Genomic DNA, 18,643 nt, shown 5'->3' with positions numbered 1-18,643 from the left:
TTTTCAAGAAATCATCCCCCAGGAGTGATGGCCATGCCACAATCCCTTATCCTCCATTCTTCTCTCAGGATCTTGGGGACACACGCACATGTGCCTGGCATGAGTTCAAGCCACCGGGTCTGGGACTCAAACCGCGGTCAGCCACATGGTAGTTCAGCAACATAGCCATTATGCTAACTGCTAGTCCCAAGAATTATCTTATTTAACTTTATTTATTTATTTTAATTTGACCAGAGAGGGACAGAGCAAGAGAGAGAGAGGGAGAGAGAGAGGGAGAGAAACAGCCAGGTCCGGGACTCGAACCATGTCAGCCATGTGGGAGTCCAGTGCCCTTAACCACTACATGACCTGCCCACCCTTTTCTTTCTTTCTCCCTCTCTCTCTTTTTGAAATATATTTATGATCAGTTATTTAATTAGGTTCTTGGCAAGAAGTTTAGAACACCGATTTGTGAGAAGAAACTCCATTTGTGAGGGCAAACAGACCTGCAGGTAGCTCTGGAGCTGAGGAACAGGTTTGATTTTGGGTAAAATTTGCGAGTCCACGGCTTTCTGATTAACCTCGTTTTGCGTTGTAATCTCGTATTTCTCCTTCTCTGTGTCGAAGATCTCACCTTCCCGGTGTCTGGGCTTCCACAGCTGCTTTTTCTTGAAGTAAGCGTCAGTAAGGTGCTTTGGGACTTTTACTTTGCTAATATCAATGTTCGTGGAGGTGGCAATGATGAATTTCTGATGTGTTCTACGCAGTGGAACTCGATTGAAGACCAGTGGTCCATACACAGTAGCAGCCACTGCTCAGCTGCTTCAGGAAAACCTCTCTTGCCTCTGTGGCGTCCAGTGAGGGTGACCAGAATGTTCCCCCGAGGGACGCTGGCTCGCAGCTCTCTCACATGCTGACTGAAGGGCTTTTTGCCGTGACTCAACAGCTTTTGAGGCCTGTCTTCAGTAGGATAACACCTAGGCATTTTATGAAGTTTAACCACCTGGGTACCACCATTCTTGTGTCCACCAATTGGTTTTGTGACAGTGGCAAGAACCTTCTTTTTCTTTTCAATCCTGGAATCAGTGGCCGAGTATTTCCTCTTGTACCTGGCCTTCCTGGAGTACATGGCAGACCGGGAGTATCTGCCGATGCCCCGGACTAGGACGGGATTTTGGCTGCAACGGGGCTTCCCCTTCCTGGGCTTTTCAGCCTTGGGGTCCCCCTTTTTAACCTTGCCGCTGGCACCAGGCTTCGTGGCTTCAGGCGTCTTCTTAGTATCCTGCTTCACAGCTTTTCCACCTGCCATCTTGTGTAGTGCGAAACTCGCCTTTTTTTTTAAGAGGACAGAGTCTTCCAGTGGCCTGGGGTACTCGAGGTGGATCAGACGCCTTGGAGGAGGCGAGCTTCCTGTGGCTAGGCCTGCGTGTATCTGAGCATCTCCTCTGGCCCCTTACCACATCAGGGTCAGAGAAATGCCCCAGGCCCCCCAAAAAGATCGCCCACCTGTCCTGAGGCAGACGAGTCCTACCAGGGGTTTGCTAGGAGCTGAGGGTGGGGTGGGCGTGCCGGGCAGAGGGCTGTGATGCAGATGCTACCTCTCGAGGAGTCCGCCCTCTGACGAGGAGTCTGTCCTCTGTCCGCCCTCTGACGAGGAGTCTGTCCTCTGACGTGTGACTGGGTGGTCAGCACGCAGAAGCTGCACTGTCCAGAGGGAGGTTGGGAGCGGGCTGGGGGTAGGGCCCCGCTCCCCGAGGAAAGCACTCTAGGACCCCCCAGGTAACAAGCAGCTTGTGTGATTGTTCAGTTTATTTTTATTTTTAAAAAGAATTATTTTATTTGGGGCTGGCAGGTGGTGTGGTAGATAAGCACACTGGACTCCCATGTGGCCGACTGCAGTTCGAGTCCTGGATCTGGCAGCTTGCTTTCTCATTTTCCCTCTCTCTCTCTCTCTCTCTCTCTCACTCTGTCCCTCTATGGTCAAATTAAAAAAAAAAAGTTAAATAAAATAATTCTTTTTAAAAATAATTATTTTAAGAAAGCAATAGGGGGAACCAGCAGCTGGCGTAATGGCTATGTCGCTGGACTCCCACGTAGTCGACCGCGGTTCATGTCCTGGACCTGGTGGCTTAAAACTCACACCAGGCGCGTGTGCGTGCGTGCCCAAGATCCCGAGAGGAGAATGGAGGAGAAGGGATTGCGATGTGACCATCCCCCCTGGGGGGTGATTTCTCGCTTTCTGTCTCTATGTCTCTCTCTGTATGTCTGGCGAGTGCATGCGCCCTGTAGTGAAAACCTCTCCAAAAAAGAAAGCAAGCAAGACAGACAGCAATGGGGGCAGGCCTAACAGTCCCCTAATAGCAGCAGGCGTTTTGGCAGCACCGATTGGGGTCAGCGGTGCGTCACATCCCTTCTCCTGTGAGGTCCCTTCCCTTGGAGGTGTGAGCATTCCGGTTCCCGTCACAGGTGGAAACACTGAGGCCCAGAGAGCTTGACAGCTGTAGGACTCCCCTATGCCCCAAGCTAACCCCTGAAGAATGGCTGCGGATTCAGGCTTTGCTGTGCAGGGAGACTGGGGTGCAGAGGCCAGGAGCTTCAGCTCTGCCTGGGAGACAGGGCCCCTAACTTGCCTGTGTGAGTGAGTGACCCCGGGCAGACCCATCTCCCCATCCGCGGCAGTGGAGCGTTTGCCGGCAGGGTTCCAGATGCCGACCAGCCACCAGCAGCCCTGCTCCAGCCCCAGGCTCCTGGGCCTGGGAGCACGGACACCGGCTTCCTAAGGAGACCTGCCCTCCTGGGTGGGGGGCAGCGAGAAACGCACCCCCCAGCCGGAGTTGGGTACTCATGACCTGGTGGTTAAGGGGGCTGGATCCCACGTGGTGTCTGCGGTTTGAATCCTGGTCCTTGCGGCTTAAAAAACATGCTGAGTGCGTGTGGATGTGAGCCCCAAGTCCTGACTGGATGGAGAAGTGGCAGAGAAGGGATTGTAGCATGACCATGTGCCATCGAGGGTGCTTTATCTCCCTCCCTCTCTTCCTCTCTCCCCCATGAGCACATGTGCCCTTTGGCTAAATAAATAAATAAACAAACAAATAAATTCACCCCAAGTGTCTGCTCTCTGACAGCTGGCCTCATCCTCTCAGGGGAAATATTTCCCCTTTCAGAAATTCTCCCCCAAGGAAGGCAGACAATTCTTTTTTTCTTTCTTTCCTTTTTAAAAAAGTATCTATTATGGGGACCCAGCCAGTGACATGGTGGTTAAGGTGCTGGACACTCCCACATGGCCAGCCATGGTTCAAGTCCCAGACCTGGTGGCTTGCTTTCTCACTTTCCCTCTCCCTCTCTCTTTCTTTCTGTGTGTGTCTCTCTCTAGTCAAATTAAAATAAATGAATGAATAAATAAAATAAAATTAAAAATAATTTTAAAAAAAGATGAGACAAACTCATACAAAAAAATAAAAAGTATCTATTATGTGCCCCAAAGGCCATGTGGGTTAACTTTGTTATTTTTTCCTTTTTTTTGTGATAGCCTGTGTGCATGGAGAGGCGTGCTCTCCGAGAAAGAGGGTCTGGTCATGCCGTGACCTCCTCCTCCAGCCCTCGGTCCTGTCGGATCTGGGCACTTGTGTGTGTGCCCAGCAGGTTTCAGGCTGACCAGGCTGGGGATTTGAACCAGGGTCGCCCTTTGGGATGCTGCTTCTCTTGAGCAGGCCATTTCTGCTCTGCCACACAGAGGACTGACTTTTTAATCTTTGTTTGGATTTGTTGCCATATGGCGTGTGTGCATTTGCTGGAGAGAGAGGGAGAAAGTGAGCGATTATGCCCCCAGGCGGGTGGCCTCATTGCAATTCCTTCTCCATTCTCTTCTCTGGATTTGGGGCGTGCATGCACACACGCCTAGTGTTTTTCAAGCACCCAGGTCCAGGACTTGAACTGCAGAGTTGGCCATGTGGGATCCAGTGCCTTATCCACCATGTCACCTGTTGGCCCAGAGAGGGCCCACTTTTTAAATTAAAAGTAAAGGGACTAGCAGATGGCGTAATGGTTACATCACTGGACTCCCACGTAATCAACCACGGTTCAAGTCCCAGACCTGGTGGCTTAAAACTCGTGCAGCATATGTGTGTGTATGTGTCCAAAATCCCAAGAGGAGAATGGAGGAGAAGGATCTCGGCGTGGCCATTCCCCCGGGGGGCCATTTCTCTTTCTGTCTCTCACTGTCTCTGCAGTGAGTACAACACTATAGCAAAATCGTATAGCAAAATTGTATAGCAAAAATCTCTCCAATAAATAAATAAATAAAATTAAAATGAGGCTGGCCTGTGGCCTGGTGGTTAAAGGAACTGGATACCACATGACAAACCATGGTTCAAATCCTGTCCTGGGCGCTTGAAGAACATGCTTGGTGCATGTGCGATTGTGCCCTAAATCCTGAGAAGATGGAGAAATCGAGAAGAGATGGGGTCTGACCGGGCTTTACTGGGGAAGGGGTGCTTCCTCCTTCTCCCTCTCTCTGTCTCTCTCCAGCAAGGGCACATGCCCTCTGCAAGTAAATAAATTAAGGGGGGGGGGTAGCAGGTGGCATGGTGGTTAGGGCGCTGGACTCCCACATGGCCGACTGTGGTTCGAGTCCCAGACCCAGCCAGCATCTTGCTTTCTCACTTTCCCTCTCTCGGTCTCATTCTCGCTCGCTCGCTCTCACTCTGTCAAATTAAAATAAATAAATAAAAAGTTAAATAAGATAATTAAAAACATATATATAAGTTAAGGGCCAGCTTGTGGCCTAGTGGTTTTAGTGGCTGGATCCCACACGGCCTACTCTGCAGTTCAAGTCTGGACCCAGCAGTTTGAGAAATGTGCCTGGTGCATGTGTGTGCGCCGAGAGCCCTGAAAGGAGCGAGAGAGGCAGGAGGGGATTGTGGTGTAACCGTGACCCACGGGGGTGCTTGCTCATTCCCCTCCCCTCTGGTGAGCACACATGCCCTGTGAAATTAAAAGTAAGTCAGTCAGGAACCAGCAGTTAGCGTAATGGCTATGTCGCTGGACTCCCACGTAGTCGACCGCGGTTCGTGTCCCGGACCCGGTGGCTGAAAACTCACGCTGGGCGCATGTGCGTGCGTGCCCAAGATCCCGAGAGGAGAATGGAGGAGAAGGGATTGCGGCATGACCATCCCCCCTGGGGGGTGATTTCTCGCTTTCTGTCTCTATGTCTCTCTCTGTCTGTCTGGCGAGCGCACGCGCCCTACAGTGAAAATCTCTCAAAAAAAAAAAATCAGTCAATCAAACAAGAAATCCTTACCACCAAGCCACAGATGGGGAAACTGAGGCTCACGGTGATGAGCCACAGCCACTCGACTTGCAGGTGACAAAGAGGACCGCACATTCACCCGTCTGATGCCAAAAGCTCTGTGCTCCCCACCCTGTCTCCTCGTTTCTCTTTTCTGGGTTTTAGGCACACACGCACATGGGCCTGGCATGTTTTTCAAGCTGGGACTTGAACTGCGTAGCCGACCATGTGGGATCCAGTCACTCTGACCACTATACCACTATCTGGCTCCTGAAAATGTTTTCATAATAATACTGACAAGCCATCAGGTGGCGTGGTGGTTAAGGCACTGGACTCCCACATAGCCAACTGCAGTTCAAGTCTCAGATCTGGTGGCTTTTTCACACTCTCTGTCTCTCTCTGGTGAGCACCAATGCCCTATAGCAAATTAAAAAAAAATGATGATGATAAATAAAATTAAGTAAATATTTATTAAAAAATAATAATATTGGGACCAGCAGTTGGCATACTGGCTATGTCGCTGGAGTCCAATGTAGTTGACCATGGTTCGAGTCCCAGGCCTGGTGGCTTAAGCTCACACTGGGTGTGTGTGTGTATGTGCCCAAGATCCTGAGAGGAGAATGGAGGAGAAGGGATTGTGGCGTGGCCATACCCCCCGGCGGGGGTGGGGGGGGTGATTTCTTGCTTTCTGTCTCTGTCTCTCTCTGTCTTTCTGGTGAGTGCATGTTCCGTATAGCAAAAAACTGTCCAAATAATAATAATAATAATAATATACTGACATATTCACTTAATGAAGCTGTGCAGTAGAATGACTCACGGCATTCATGCGTATGTAGATTCGTGTCACGTACTGTGTGCGCGTGCGGGAAGGGGCGCGCTGAGGCAGCAGCGTGTCGGTCAGAGTGGGCTGGGAGGCTCAGGGGCGCAAGCCCACAGCCGGGCGCGGACACAGTGGGGGCGGGGGCAGGAGTGGCCTTCCTGCCCGCTGACTGGGTGAGACGTGGGTCCCTGATAATGCTAATAAAGGACACCTGTTGGGGGCCTGGCTCCGTGGCTCCGTGGTAATGTGCTGGTCAGGCAAAGGACCCCACATGTTGACCAAAAATCAGAATTCTGGGCCTGCTCAGCCTGGAACACGCTGGGCACACGTGTGTCCAAGATCCGCCTGGCTGGAAGAAGGTGGGGAAGGGGGTGAGGAGTGACTAGACTGTGGAGGGCGCTCGCTCCCTCTCTCCCTGTTTCCTGCTCACGTGCACATCACGCCACACCACCTACTATGTCACGAATAAAGGAACACAACTGCTCCGTATTACCGAAGCGCGAGACCCTATCTCCCTTAACCTTCACACTTACTGTCCTCACTGCACAGAGGAGGCAATGGAGCCCAGAGGGGGTAAGTAACCTGGACCAAGGTCACACAGCTAGGAAGTGGGAGAAGTAAGATTTGAATCCACGTGGATTCCCACATGCTGACTGTGGTTCGAGGCCTGGACCTGTGGCTTGAAAATCACACTGGGCCTGCACGCGTGCCCAAGATCCTGAGAGAGGTATGGAGGAGAGATGGCGGTGTGATCGTTCTCCCTGGGGAGCTACTTCTCACTTCATCTCTCTCTGTCTCTCTCCTGTCTCTCTCTGTCTCTCTCCTCTCTGGGGAGCACGTGTGCCCTATGGCAAAAATCTAACAAAATGAAAACAAAAACAAAGTCCTTATCTTGTTTGGGCTTTATCACCTCTGGGGGAAAGGCTGAGAAAGGATTAATTTCCTTGTGGGTCAAATGAAGAAACCTCTCCCTCAGAGCTGGCAGGGGACTGAAGGTGGTGTCCTTCGTGAGCGCTGGGCATTGAGCCACCCGCAGCTCTGGGCACTGAGGGGCCCAGGCAGGGCGAGCCTCCTGCACTCCGCCCTGGCCGGCCCGCCAGCTCTGGTGGAAAATGCTCTAACTCGCCAAATCCGGAGCGCTCGAGTTCTGCCTCTGGGACTCTGCCCTGTATGAACTGACGACGCAGCCAAACTACGTGCGAGTGCATTTCATGCGGCAGTATTTTTAACAGCAGAACTTTAGACTTAATGTATGTGTTCAGCAGAAGGAAATTGGTTAAATAAATTTAACCGTTGAGAGGTAGAATATTTCACAGCCATTAAAACACAGCTCTGAAATAGAGATTTGTGGGCTTTAAAGTTTCCCTGAATGAAGGCAGATAACCGTGCATAAAGAGGGGTGTCTATGAAGCCCTAGAAAACCGCCTTGGAAGGCAATGCGCCTCCGAGCAGGCAGGTCCCCTGTCAGCGGTGGGCAGCGAGCGATTGTTTTCGATTGTTTTCCTCACTCGGTCTCTCGCCCTAGGAGGCGTGCCCATAGCTCAGTGGTAGGAGCACAGAGCAAAGCTTTTAACTCCTGGCAGCCTCGCCTCCGCCCTCTCGCCCCTTCACTTTTAAGTTTCTTGTAGATCCTTCTAGATATTTTCTTTGAATCCAGCATTCCAGCATTTATTGTGTGTTTTTTTTTTTTTTTTTAAGAATTACTTATTTAATTATTATTATTATTTTTTTCTTTTTTAAATTTGACCACGAAGAGAGGAAGAGAGAAAAGGGAGAGTGAGAAAGCAAGCCAGGGCTCAGACTGCAGCCAGCCATGTGGAAGTCCGGCGCCTTAACCACCATACCACCTGCCGGCCCGTCATGGATGGCTTTTAAAGCTTATATGTACAGGGTCCAGCAGGTGGCATCGTGGTTAAGGGGGTTGGACTCACACACGGTTAACAGAAATTTAAGTCCCGGACCTGGTGTCTTATTTTCTCACTTTCTCTCTGTCTCTCATCCTGTCCCTCTCTGGTCAAAATAAATAAATAAATAAATAAATGGATAAAGTTAAATAAAATAATTTTTTTTTGGGGGGGGCAGAGGTTTTTGCTTTAGGGCAAGTGCCCTCATCAGAAAGACAGAGAGAGGGAATCAGCAGTTAGCATAATGGCTATGTTGCTGGACTCCCACGTAGTTGACCGCGGTTTGCATCCCGGACCCGGTGGCTTAGAACTCACTCCGGGCGCGTGTGCGTGCGTGCCCAAGATCCCGAGCAGAGAATGGAGGAGAAGGGATTACAGTGTGACCATACCCCCTGGGGGGGTGATTTCTCGCTTTGTGTCTCTATGTCTCTCTCTGTCTGGCGAGCACACGCGCCCTATAGCGAAAACCTCTCCAAAAAAAAAAAAAAAAGACAGAGAGAGACAGAGAGACAGAAAGCGAGAACACCCCCCCAGGGGGGATGGCCACGCCACAACCTCTTCTCCTCCATTCTCCTCTCAGGATCTTGGGCACTCATGCACATGTGCCCGGCGTGAGTTTAAGCCACCGGATCCGGGACTCGAACTGCAGTTTACTACATGGGAGGTCAGCGAATGGTCATTACGCCATCTGCTGGTCCCAGTAAAATAATTCTTAAAAAAAAACAAAACTGGAGACCAGCAGGTGGTGTGGTGGTTAAGGTGCTGGACATTCTCATGTGGCTGACCATGGCGCGAGTCCTGGACCTGGTGGTTTGCTTTCTCACTTTCCTTCTCTCTCTCTCTCTCTGTGTCTTTCTCTGGTCAAATTAAAATAAATGAATGAACAAATAAAATTAAATAAAAACAATACCAAAAATTAACATGTACAGGGCCAGGTGGTGGTACAATGTCAATGCAAGTGGGCCCACATGGGTCCTGGGTTCACGTCCTGGGATCTCCCTGAGCACAGGACTATGTGCACATACTTGTGCTCTGGGCTGGCCAGGACTAGGGGCGGATCTCAGTGTGAGGTCCCTGTGGGGGTGCCTTTCTCTCTGAAGAAATAAACTTAAAAAAAAATGCCTGGGCCAAGGAGGTAGCAAGGAGGTTAAGGCACTGGATCTCATATGACCAGTGGTGCAGTTCAAGTCCTAAACGCGGCTGTTTGAAAATCCCATTGGGCACGTGTGTGTGTGTGTGTGTGCCTAAAATTCTGAGAGTAGACTGGAGGAGAAGGGATTGTGGCGTGGCTATCCCTGTACAGCGCACATGCCCCATAGCAAAAACTAAAAAGCAAACAAAAAAAGTCTTACATGTACATTTGGAAAAATAATGAGGTGAAAGAAGGAAAAAAAAAGACTCAGAATGAATCATGACACTGTGAAAAATGAGGAGCTTAGGCATTTTTTGCAAAGTAAACATCTTTTTATAGACGGGGATGCTGGCTCCGTCAGGGAGCCTCGGGCACCTGTGGTTTGCACTGGGTGGAGGCAGAACCGGAGGCGGGGCTGGAGGAGGCCAGGAGGATGCCCTGGGCTGGGTGGGGTGGGGCAGGGTGAGGGGCCTTCTGTCTGTCTGTCCTACGGGGAGATGCAGGCGGGGAGGCTTCTGGGCAGAAGGGCCCAAAGCCCTCATTCATGGCCTTGGGAGTTAATGAATAATATTCGCGGATGTAAGTTCGGGTGAGCCAGGACCCCAAGCGCAATCCGCCAGGAGCTGCCTGGGTGGGAGTGCGTTTGGGGAGCAGCACTGCCACCCCGCCCTGGGCCTCCGTTTCCCCACGTGTGCAGCAAGGGCGCCGACAGACAGTCTCACGGCCTTTCCGAGGCCCAGGTCAGCGCCCCTTGGCTCTTGCTGTGCGAGCCTCAGCCTGTTTCTTTTGCCCTTGCCTCAGTTTTTTCAACAATAACAACAGTAATAATAATAAAACCACTAACATCCATTGTGCTTTATAAAGACAGAGAATCGGAGGCCTGGCAATTCATTTTTCCCAGATCACAGTCTGTACCTGGCAGGGGCTGCCTGGCTCCTCCTCCAGGCCCCTGAGGATCTGGTCCACGCCTGGCTCCTCGGTAGCTGGCTGTGTGGTCTCTGACAAGTCGCTGCAGCTCTCTGAGCCTCAGTCTCCCCCGGGTGGGTGGGATGGGGTCGCAGGCCTCATCTTCTCTTTCCTAGTGCTGCTGTGTAAACAAGTCCCCCCAAAACGGGTGGTGTGAAACAAGACATTTGCTCTCTCACAGCTTCGGAGCCTGCAAGTCGGAAATGCCGGCGTCACGAGGCCGCGCCTTGCCGGCGGCTTTAGGCGAGGGTAGTTTCTGGCCTCTCCCAACTGCGGGCAGCTGCTGGCACTTCTTAACAGCCCTTGGCTTGCAGCTTGTGCTCGTCCATCTCTGCCCCAGAGGACGGGTGGAGGGCTTCACGTGGCCTGCTCTGCGTGTCTCCGACTCTGTGTCCCCACGTCACTCCGCTGCGAGGACCTCCGTCTTATTACATTAGGGCCCACCCTTACCAGGGACGACCTCGTTTTCACCTGCTTACGTTTGCAGATGTGTTGAGGTCACAGGTTCCAGGTGGACGTGAATATGGGGGACACCATGCAGGGGAGTGGAGGATGTGAACGTGACTAGGGGTCTCGCACGGAGGGTCGGATGCTCCCCTCGCCCTCTGCCTCTCAGTGAGGACCTCCGAGGCCCGGCGACGCCCCAGACCTGCTCTCCTCTGGTCACCCACCCTCTCTTCTCTCTGCCCTTGCCCCTTCTCCAGAGACCACCTGGTCCATGTGATTTCTCATATCACAGATGGGGGGGCCCAGGCCCAGAAAGGGGCAGGCTGGCCCCAGGTCACTGGGCCAGTTAGGGGCTGAGCTGGGACTAGGCCCGGCTCCTATTCTCATCCTGCCCATTACCCCTCTCCCCTGGCGCTGCCTTGTCGTCTCTCTGGGCCTTACATTGCTGAGTGGGGGCGAGGACCTGGCCCAGCACCTCCCACAGAGCTCTCCTGCCTGTTGGTCCAATGCACTGGATTCTGGTTTTTCCTGCCTACCCTGCGGCGGTTCCCACCCCCCTCTAGGGCCTCAGGTTCTCCCACTTCGGCCAGGTGGGCCTCAAGAGGTGCTGGGGTTGGAGGCTTCTCCTACTCCAGTCTTGGCTCTCCCACCCCCGGCCTGACCGTCCCAGGTCCTTGGTGGGGACAGGGAGCATGACGTCTGATGTTGGCTGTGTGTGTGTGTGTATGCTCAGTGCCGTGTGAGGGCCTGCCACGTGGGGCACGCTCACATTCCTGAACTCCGCCGGGAAGGACCGAGCTGTACCTCACCGCATAAGCTCATCCCGGCCGCGCTCTGCCTGCTGTGGGAGGTGACGAGGATCCGAGCCCCGTCTGGCTCCAGCATCTGGATCCAGCTGTTGTATTCTGCACAGACCTGCAGGGCTAGGCCTGTAGCCCCGACTCCCACCTCCTCTGATCCTGGGCCATGTCTGGAGACACTTCTGACTAAAACAACTGGGAGAAGTGCCGCTGGCATCTAGGGACAGTGGATGTCACGAGGAATGACCCAGCCCCACTGCAGCAGTGCCAAGGCAGGGAAGATGATGGGGGTGTCCGCTGTGCCTCCACGACTGTGCCACTCCCCCGGGGCCCTTCCAGCCACTTCCAGCCTGCCTTTGGAGATACAGGTGGTGCCTCCGGGCTACCCCGGGTGCAAGGGGCAGATGAACAGCAAGTCATTGTCATGCTGGTCACCCTTCATCTGCCTGAGTGTGTGCTGGGCACACACTCGGGGTGGCATGAAGGACCGCAAGTCCTCTCTCAGCCAGCGGGAAGGTGGGTGCTGCCAACCTCGGGCGCCTCCACAGTGACGGCCACACAGCAGCAGCTCCACAGCTGTTCTTCTTCGTCAGACAGCACATGCGCTTGACAGAGACAGGGCGGGGAGGGGAGTGAGAAGGCACCCACGGGACAGTCATGTCGCAATCCTTCCCCATTTTTGCGGGATTTTGGCACACATGCACATGTGCCTAGGATGTTTTCAATATTTTTAGGAGAGATTTTTTTTGCTATAGGGCACATGTGCTTGCCGGAGAGACAGAGAGAGAGTGAAAAATCCCCCTGCCCCCATGGGGGTAGCCACACCGCAATCCCTCCTCCTCTTCTCCTCTCGGGATTTTGGACACGCATGTGCACACTCCTGGTGTGAGTTTCAAGCTGCCAGGCCCAGGACTCAAACTGCAGGTCAAGTGGGAGTCCGGCACCTCACAGCTGCGCTCCCTGCCCTCTCCACCTGGTGCATTTGCAAGCTGCCAGTCTGGGACTGGAGCCGTGTGGGCGGCCACGTGGGACCCGGCCGCCTAGACCGTACCATCAGCTTGCCCACTCAGCAACTTTTTGTTTTTAAAGAATCATTTATTTAACTTTTCAATTTACTTATTTTAATTTGACCAGAGAGGGACAGAGAAAGAGAGAGAGAGGGAAAGTGAGAAAGCAAACTGCCAGGTTCAGGATTCGAACCGTGGTCAGCCATGTGAGAGTCCAGTGCCTTTATTCACCACGCCACCTGCTGACCCCTCACCAACTTTTTTTTTTTGAGAGGTTTTTGCTATAGGGCGCATGCACTCACCAGAAAGAGAGAGAGAGACAGAGAGACAGAAAGCAAGAAATCACCCCCCAGGGGGGATGGCCACACCACAATCCCTTCTCCTCCATTCTCCTCTCGGGATCTTGGGCACGCACGCACATGTGCCCAGCATGAGGTTAAGCCACCGGGTCTGGGACTAGAACCACGGTCGACTAAATGGGAGTCCAGCGACATAGCCATTACACCAACTGTTGGTCCTATCAGCAACTGTTTTTAATGAATATAACAAATTAGTTCATTTGACAGTTGAGAGGAGCGAGGTTCAGAGAAGGACTGTGATGGACAGTCGAAGTGGGACTCGAGGTGTTTCCAGATCCTTTGTTTTGGATGGGCTACAACCTGCGTGCCTCTGAGCGTCATTCCCTGCATCACATCCTTGCTTCTGGAGTTCTGCCAGGGACAACGGGCCTTTATCACCTAAACCCTCCGAGGAACTGTGAGGGCAGCGGGGACCGTTGTGCCCATTCTGTAGGTGGGCAAATGGGGCCCCCTGGCTAGGCTCTGTGCCCCCAGACCCAGCTGTGCCAGCTGCTGGGCAGATGTGAGCAGAGCAAAGCCTGGGAGGCCTCCGCCAGTGCGCGGGCTCCTTCCCTTCCCTGCTCAGCCCTGCATGTGGGCAGGGCGCAGTGAGGCCCGTGGGTGGGCGGTGCTCGTGGGTGGACTTCGCCAGCAGAAGAGCGCCGGGGCACACTGATGGGACGCTGGACCAGCGTGGTAGGGTGCTGGGTTCATGTCCCAGGGGCTCCCTGATCATGCTGGGCACGGAGTGTGTGCCCCTGATTGGGGCCAGCTGACACAGGGTGGATCGCGGCCTGAAGACCGGGGGGGGGGGGGGGGGGCTAGGGGCGGGGGGGGGGGGGGGGAGTGCCTGCCTGTCTCTGTATCCTTTTGTCTCTCTCTCACTAAAGAATAAACTTTAAATAAAAAAGGCATTTTGAAAGGGAAGATGGCTGGACACGGGCATGTACGTGACTGACCCTCTGTGGGGACATGGCAGAACTCTTCTGTTGGCCCAGAGATCTGGACGTGGACATGAAGCTGGGGACCACCCTGAAGGTCAAGGGTAAGATGGCCAGTGATGCTGATGGTGAGCACGGTCGGGGCTGGGAGTGTCCACGGCCGGGGCCAGGCAGGGAAGTGGAAGAGGACAACGGAAACTTCAGCCAAGGGGCCTTCGTTCCTTTTCTGTTTTCTAGTTTTTTGTTTGCTACGAGGCCTGTGCTCACTGGAGAGACAGACAGAGAGGGAAAGTGAGAGATCAGCCCTCGAGGGGTTGGCTATGCCTCCATGCCTTTTCCAGTCTCCTCTACCTCTCAGGCCCTCCCCCCTACCCCCTCCTGGCTCTCCTCATAGACCTGCCCTCCCCTCCGAGACTGGGGATCTTCGGGGTTTAGAGCTGACGCTGGCTGCTCCATTCCTTTGTGGAGCCCCCTGAGCTCTGCCTGGGCCCTGCGGGACAGGTGCCTCTACTGAGCGCCAACCCCCCAGGGACATCACCTCTCCCCCATGAATGGCTAAGCCAGGGGCAGCCACTGGGGGGCGCCAAGTGACCCTGCCTGCATCGCCTGCGTCAGAGCCGGGGCGTTACTCCACTCCACCGACGCTCACAGGGTCTGGTGCATACGGGACTGTCCCCGCATGCCGGGGCACCGGCCTCCACGCACTTTTGAAGGGGGCAGTGGGGTGATGCATGGAGTAGACGCCAAGAGAAAAGTGACTCCTTCCCCCACATTGGCCCCTTCAGTGTAGGAATGGGGGACCCACCCTAGTCAGACTCTCAAATGGGGACACTCCTTGACCCTGAATGTCCCACTCTCAGGGACCCTGAAAGACTAACCCAGGCTCCTGTAGTGACCCTGTCGGTAAGCCACAGCCTGACTGTAGCCCCTTGGTGACAGGGGTCACCGCCTCAGGCTGGCTACTGCTTATGGCCGACCTCAGCAGACCTTCGGGTACCTGGGGACAGCAGTTCTCTCCCAGGACACCCCAATTCCTGAAACTGTCTCAACCATTTACCCTCCAGCAACAGCCTCACTCCTAGCTCCAAATGAAACGCACCACTTCTGTGCCCAGACTAACCGGGTTGGCGCCTCCTTTAGGGGTCAGATCGCCATGAACATAACCTTACGTAGGCGACTCTTCCAGCTGCGGTCCGCGATCCCGCGGTCTGCGATCCCCCGGTCCACACTGTCCCCCAGGGCGGCTCCCTGAAGCTCACCTACCATCCCTCCCCAAGCTTTGTGATTAACTCAGGTCAAGTGCAGATAAGCTACACTTGCATTTCAATCCACACGTCCACCATGGCCACTCACGGTGTGGGGCAACTGTGGACAAGAGCCACTGGAGGACCACATGTGCCTCAGTCTAGGGTCAGAGGTCAAGGTCATGGAGGAAGCAGGCCTGGGGAGGATGTTTAGGGGCAGAGAGAGCCCAGATGGTGAGGTGTACATATTGGCATGAGTTGGCACCTCTGACACCTTCCTGCCCACTGAAGTTGACCGTGACCTCTGAGTGACAGCTTCAAAAGGTCAAACAACTGGATAGGTACCAGCTGACCTTTCCCAACAGGCTGGGTCACAGCCACCTGACTACCTGAGTGTGCAGGGGCCTCAGCATCTCCTTCGAGCTTGACTAAGAAAATGCCCTCGGGGCCAGCAGGTGGCGTGGTGGTTAAGGTGCTGGACTCCCACATGGCCAACCATGCAACCGTGATTCTAGTCCTAGATCTGGTGGCTTGCTTTTCTCACTCTCTCTGGTTAAACTGAAGAATAATAAATAACTGTATTTTTTTTTTTTTGGAGAGGTTTTTGCTAGGGCAAGTGCACCCAACAGAAAGACAGACAGGAAGTGAGAAATCACCCCCTAAGAGAGATGGCCACACTGCAATCCTTTCTCCTGCATTCTCCTCTCAGAATCTTGGGTACGCACATATACGCACCCGGCATGAGTTTAAGCCACTGGGTCCCGGACTTGAACTTCGGTCAACTACATGGGAGTCCAGTGACACAGTCATTCCATCAACTGCTGGTCTCTAAGAATAATAAATTAAAAAAAAAAAGAAAAAAGAAAAAGCCCTGGTGGGCTCCTGTCCTGAGCCTCGTCACTCTGGGCCAGTAGCCCTTGGGTCCGGACCACTCCTACCCACAGCTCCTCCCCTCTGGCCCCTTCCCCTCCCAAGGCCAGACACACACACTGCGGAGTCTGTGGCGGGGACTAATGTTTTCCTTACATTTTAATGCTCCTGGCATTGTCATGACAGAGGACACTAAGGCACAAGGACAGGACCAAGTGGGGCCGGGTCACACTTCCACACAGCTCCAGGCACTCGCTCCTGCCCACCTGTCCCCTGTCCCAGCTGAGCAAATGCCAAGTTGCCCCGTGGGATTATGGGGCAGGCACCTGGGCCAGGGCCTGTCCCGGAACTTCAGATAAGGGCTGCCACCTGGGCCTTCCTGCAGGGCTGTCCAGACTGGTTACTCATTACCCCAGCCTGGGGGCCTGAGGGGGCCCTCAGCTTTCCAAACTCCCTGGAGGCGGAGGGCTGTTTAAGCAGGTGGCGCTGAGGCTGTTCTCCCAGGTCCCCAAGCATCTTGCAGGGCACCTTTTATCAAAAAGGCCTTTTTAAACCAGGCCCCAGAGGCAGGGCTGGGTACCCAGGAAGGTGGGATTCTTCCCCTGTGAGGTCACGCTGACCTTTCTCGGAGGCTTCTGGGACAAGTGAGGCTAGGGTGGAAATGCTGGGGGTGCAGCCTGGGCTGGGGCTCTCAGGGAGGTGGTGGGGCAGCTCTGGGTGAGCTGGGAGCAGGGACAATGGCCCTGTGTGGCCCACCCCCACCCAACAAAGGCCACAGTGTGAGGCCGGGCTCTGGCGGGTGGGGGCTGCACGGGTGAGGCCTGAGGAGTGGCTGCTGGCTCCGCGCGGCTGTGTGGGTAGGCGGGTCAGCCCAGCAAGGTCCCTGCGGACACCGGGGCCCAGCACAAGCCTGGTCTTCTGTCCTCCCTCCCGTCTGTCCTGCAGAGACGGGGAGGGCTTTGGGGGCAACCAGGGTCCTCCCACCTCTGGCCTGGCAGGACCCAGCTGTTAGGGGGTGCTGGCTCTGCAGATGGCCCCAATGGGTGGGGCCCCTGGCCACACCCGCCACTCACACCTTGACCTCATCATCCTCCTCAGCATCGACAAACTCGAAGGTGTTTGCTTGCACTGTGCTGGGCACAGGGGTCCTGCTTCCCGCCTGGGGTGCCACCCACTCTTCATCGAGGCTCTCCCAGGAGGCCCGGGCCTGGGGCACCACCCTGGCCACCTCCCTGCGAGCATCCACCTCTGTGTAGAGCCGGCTGCCCACACAGCCTGCCCCCCAGGGCCTGCCCAGGGCCATGTCGGCAGGGACTCGGGTGCCTTCTCCTACCGGGCTGGCCCCCCTCACGCCAGCCACTGGGCCCGATCTAGCCATTACTCCATTGGGGCAGTGTCCATGGGCTGGGAGGTCTGCGGCGGGAGCTGGAGGGTTTGTGGCAGGGGCTGGGCTCTCAGCTGCGGGGGCTTCCGAGAGGCTCATGACTCCCAGCAGCTCGCTGAGGAGAGACGGCCCAAGGTCGAGGTCAAGGCGGAAGGACAGGAGGGAGTCAGAGCGGCGCAGCTCGGGCTCAGCAGGGAAGGAGTTATCACAGTCTCGGTCACGAGGCCTTTCTGTGCGGGGCAGGCGGGAGATGGTGCAGAACCCGGAGTCCAGACCTAGAACAGAAAGGGGGAGTGGAGTCAGAGCTGGGGACCCTAACCAAGGACCTGGCAGGCTACGCCCCTCTCTGCCCTGGTCCCCTCTTCCCACTGTAGTGAGCCCCATGCCAAGTGTGGTGCTGTCAGCCCTGGAGCTGTCGCAGGCCTCACTGTTATGGGCGGCGATGAGGGGCTCCCACAAGACCAGGGTGTGATGAGGGAAGCCAAGCCTGGGGCTCAAAACATGAACTTGGCCAGGGCCCCCAGGACCCTGCCCTGACACTGGCTTCCGGCTGCAGGAGCTTGGAGCACGCGGGCTGCCGACAGGCACGTGCCCCGACTTCATCTGGTCCAGCCCTGACTCCAGGGCTACGAGGGGGCTCTGTGGGCCAGTCTGCAGTCGGGTGGAGCGGCCCCTGGAACAGGAGCCGAGAGGAAGCCTCCACTGGTGGAGCGTGTGCAAAGCTGCAAGGCAGGGAATAGCCACCAGGGGGCAGCAGGGGCCCATGGTTTCAGGTGAGCTGTCCCAGCAGAGCCAAGCTGGCACTTCCGGCAGGACAAAAAGGGCCTCTGGCTTGTGCCAGTGTGGGTGGTTTCCAAATTTGTCAAGTTACAGAAACCTGTTCAAATGACAACAGCTTGAGTGTCCCGAGCACCTACCATATCCCAGACCCTAGGCCTTGCTTAGTATACCTATGACGTCACCGAATATTAGCAGTGACCCTAGGGGACTTATTCTACAGGCCAGGATTAGAATCCAGAGCCCAGGCTCTTAACCCCCACAAAATCAACCGGCCGTAACACGGCTGGTCTGGTCGAAGGAGGCCAGGGGTGGGCTGGCCCGGCGGAGGGCAAACGAGGAAGGGCTTAGATGGCCACACGGCAAGTTAGGGGCAGTTATAACCTACACCCCTCTCCACCTCGGCATGTTCTGGGGGTGAGCTGCTCCCCTCACCCCCCCCATCCAAGGTGTGGGATTCGGACCTGCCCCCCACGCTGAGACTCGGCCTCGGCGTCTGGACAGTGGGCAGGGGAGCCAGGCCCTCACCGTAGCTGGAGTGGCCGTCCGTGGTGCTGGCAGGGCTGCTGTCGAAGTTGATCTTGCCCACCACGAGGCTGTCGTAGGTCGCCTGGTTGAGCTGGGGCAGGGAGATGGCGTTCTTGATGATGGGCGAGATGGCAGGTGGGGCTGGCGAGGGCGCGGGTGGGGAAGCCATCCGCCCGGGCGGCACCCCCACCCCCCGCATCAGCTGTAGCTTCTTGGGCC

The 18,643-nt window shown here is 55.1% G+C and overlaps 1 protein-coding gene and 1 pseudogene across 1 annotated transcript in view; both read right to left on the bottom strand.

Annotated features, from left to right (window-relative positions):
* Nucleotides 1-403: 403 nt before the first annotated feature.
* LOC106733606 (60S ribosomal protein L6 pseudogene) lies at nt 404-1,288 on the bottom strand (annotated as a pseudogene).
* Nucleotides 1,289-15,868: 14,580 nt separating this feature from the next.
* Nucleotides 15,869-18,643, bottom strand: part of CDC42EP1 (CDC42 effector protein 1) — a 6,444-nt gene continuing 3,669 nt past the window's right edge. Inside the window, exons 2-3 of the mRNA XM_006166231.2 lie at nt 18,425-18,598; nt 15,869-17,394 (exon numbers count right to left, since the gene is read on the bottom strand). Of these exons, the coding sequence (XP_006166293.2) occupies nt 16,805-17,394; nt 18,425-18,598 (764 nt within the window). The 3' untranslated portion in view covers nt 15,869-16,804. The remainder of the gene's footprint in view (nt 17,395-18,424; nt 18,599-18,643) is intronic.

The sequence above is a fragment of the Tupaia chinensis genome, unplaced genomic scaffold, assembly GCF_000334495.1.
Source record: "Tupaia chinensis unplaced genomic scaffold, TupChi_1.0 Scaffold144197_1, whole genome shotgun sequence".
In the NCBI taxonomy this organism is placed as follows: Eukaryota; Metazoa; Chordata; class Mammalia; order Scandentia; family Tupaiidae; genus Tupaia; species Tupaia belangeri.
This window is presented reverse-complemented; position numbering and strand designations above follow the sequence as displayed.